At 36.4% G+C, this 2,906-nt stretch overlaps 1 protein-coding gene across 1 annotated transcript in view; it reads right to left on the bottom strand.

Moving 5' to 3' along the window:
• Window positions 1-2,152: 2,152 nt before the first annotated feature.
• LOC100951201 (olfactory receptor 5AC1-like) overlaps window positions 2,153-2,906 on the bottom strand; it is a 923-nt gene continuing 169 nt past the window's right edge. The window contains 1 exon segment of the mRNA XM_012801480.1: window positions 2,153-2,906. This exon segment is cut by the window's right edge and continues 25 nt beyond it. Within this exon segment, the coding sequence (XP_012656934.1) occupies window positions 2,153-2,906 (754 nt within the window).

Below are 2,906 nucleotides of genomic sequence, written 5' to 3'. Positions count from 1 at the left end.
TTTTTTTTCTTCTTGGTAGATGCATAATAATAGGATTGCAGGATCAAATGGGAGGTCTAATCTAAGTTCCTTGAGGATTCTCCATACTTCTTTCCAAAGAGACTGTATTAGTGCGCAGTTCCACCAACAATCTAAAAGTGTGCCCCTTTATCCACAATTATGCCAGTATCAGCAGCTTTGGGACTTTGTGATGTGGGCTATTCTCACTAGACTTAGGTGATATCTCAGGATGGTTTTGATTTGCATTTCTCTGATAACTAGGGACAATGAGCATTTTCTTCATGTGTTTGTTAGCCATTTATGTCTTCCTCAGGGAAAGTTCTGTTCCTGCCTCTTGTCCAGTGATAGATCTTCAGTAGCAATCCCCACAACAACAAAAAGAAACAAAGGGATTTAATTAAACTGAAAAACTTCTGCAAAGCTAAGGGCACAACAATTAAGGCAAACAGACAACCTTTGGAATGTGAAAAGGTGTTTGCATGTTACAAATCTGACAAAGGCTTGATAATTAGGATCTACAGAGGACTCAAATTAATCAACAAAAAATGAGTACTTCTTAATCTTAGTTGCTTGGTTCTCAGTGCTCACCTTCTTCTCTCTAGGATTTGCTGTAGGATGACCTTTGTGATGTGGATGACTTTTATTCTACAAAGTACTCAAGCAAATCAACAAGAAACAACCAAACAACTCCATTAAAAGTGGGCAAAAGACATAAACAGATGCTTTCCAAAAGAAGATATAGACATATGGCCAATAAACACAAAAAAATGTTCAACATCACAATTATCAGGGAAACGCAAACTAAAAACACAATGAGAAATCAACTTATCCCAGTTAGAATGGTTCTTATTAAATAGTCAAAAACCAATATATGCTGTCCTGGATGCAGAGAGAATGGAAGCTTTATACACTGTTGGTGAGATTGCAAATTAGTACAACCTCTATGGAAAACAGTATGGAAATTCCTCAAAGAGCTAAAAGCAGACATATCATTTCATCCAGTAATCTCACTTCTGGATAGCTATCCAAAGGAAAGAAGTCATTTTATTAAAAAGATACCTGTACTCAATTTTTTTTTTGAGGCAGATTCTCACACTGTCATCCTTGATAGAGTGCCATGGCATCATAGCTCACAACAACCTCCAACTTGTAGGCTCAAGCTCTCCTCTTGTCTCATTTTGTTTCTATTTTTAGTAGAGACAGGGTCTTGCTTTTGCTCAGGCTGCTCTTGAACGCATGAGCTCAAGCTATCCACCCACCTCAGCCTAAAGTGCTAGGATTACCGGCGTGAGCCACCACACCCAGCCATACTCAAATATTTTTTGCAGCATAATTCACAATTGAAAAAATTTGGAATCAATCCAAGTTCCCAGCAATTCATGAGTGGATTGACAAAACATAGTGTATGTAAACCATGAAATACTACTAGGCCAGAATGAATTAAGGCCTTTTGCAGTGATTTGGTTGGAACTGGAGACCATGATCCTAAGTGAAGTATCTAAATACGGAAAAACAAACACCACACAAACTTGCTATTAACCTGGAAACAACCAGTGAGCACACATGTGTACAGAGGTAAGTAAAACTCAGTGGAAATCAAGCAGGGAGTGTGGGGCAAAGGGGATGCACCTACCTAATGGGTACAGTGAACATTATCTGGGTGATGTGCACACTTATAACCTATAACGAAATTGATACATTTAACAAAACTTATCTGTATCCCCATAATATTTTAGGATTAAAAAAAAGCTAGAAAAAATGAAAAAAAGAAAAACACAATTGGTTAAGTGCTTAATATAAGATAAACTTGGTATAATTAGCATTGTAGAAAAAATGAGAAATAGACATTACTTCCCCTAAACTGATATATAGGGCTTATGTGTAAATATTTAAATAAAATTACAAATATGGAAACCAGTTGCATAATGACAAATCATATTTAAAATACCATTTTATCTGTATGGTAATCTGTTTCACCTATACATTTGTTAAAAAAAAAACTACCATTAAAAAATTTTTGAAATATATTGAAGACTGTGATTTTTAAAAATCAGTTAAGTAATGAATGTGTCCACACAAAAATGTCAAACCTAATTTGAATAAATTAAGTCTCCCTATTTTTACGAAGTTTAAAATTTGCCTTAAAATTTATTTATTTATTTTTTATTCTCCTCAAGGCACCTATAACCTCTTTGTTCCTCAGGCTGTAAATAAAAGGATTTAGCAAGGGAATTATTATCGTGTAAAATAAGGAATACATTTTGTCCCCATCTTCAGCTGATCCAGACCCAGGACGCACATACATGCAGAAGAGAGTACCATAAAAAAGAGAGACTGAGAGCAGGTGGGCACTGCACGTGGAGAAGGCTTTGCTTCTGCCTTTCTCAGACCTCTTTTTCAGGATGGCAAAGAGGATGCAGGAGTAAGAGATTATGATAGCCAGAAAAGTGAAGACTTGTATAAAAGCTGAAAAGATTAAAACCAGAAGCATATTAACCACAGGATAAGTGCAAGAAATTTTGAACAGTTGTAAAATTTCACAATAGAAATATTGTATGATATTGGACTTGCAGAAAGTTAATCTACCTAACAAACCCACATGAATTGCTGGATGCAGAAAACCAATGAAATATGAAATGCCTATACACTGAGTGCAGAGGCTATGGGACATAACCACTGGATAAGACAAGGGGCTACATATGGCTACATAGCGGTCATAGGCCATAGCTACCAGAAGGAAACACTCTGTGGTTGCACTGGAACCAAAAAAATAAAATTGGGCCATGCACTCAAAGAGGGATATCACACGATTCTTAGATAAAAAATTGATAAGCATCTTAGGAGTCACAGAGGATGAAGTGCATGCATCTGCAAAGGCTAGACTGCCTAGGAATAAGTACATGGGG

The sequence above is a fragment of the Otolemur garnettii genome, unplaced genomic scaffold (assembly GCF_000181295.1).
Source record: "Otolemur garnettii isolate 467f Iridium unplaced genomic scaffold, OtoGar3 scaffold00009, whole genome shotgun sequence".
Classification (NCBI taxonomy): domain Eukaryota; kingdom Metazoa; phylum Chordata; class Mammalia; order Primates; family Galagidae; genus Otolemur; species Otolemur garnettii.
This window is presented reverse-complemented; position numbering and strand designations above follow the sequence as displayed.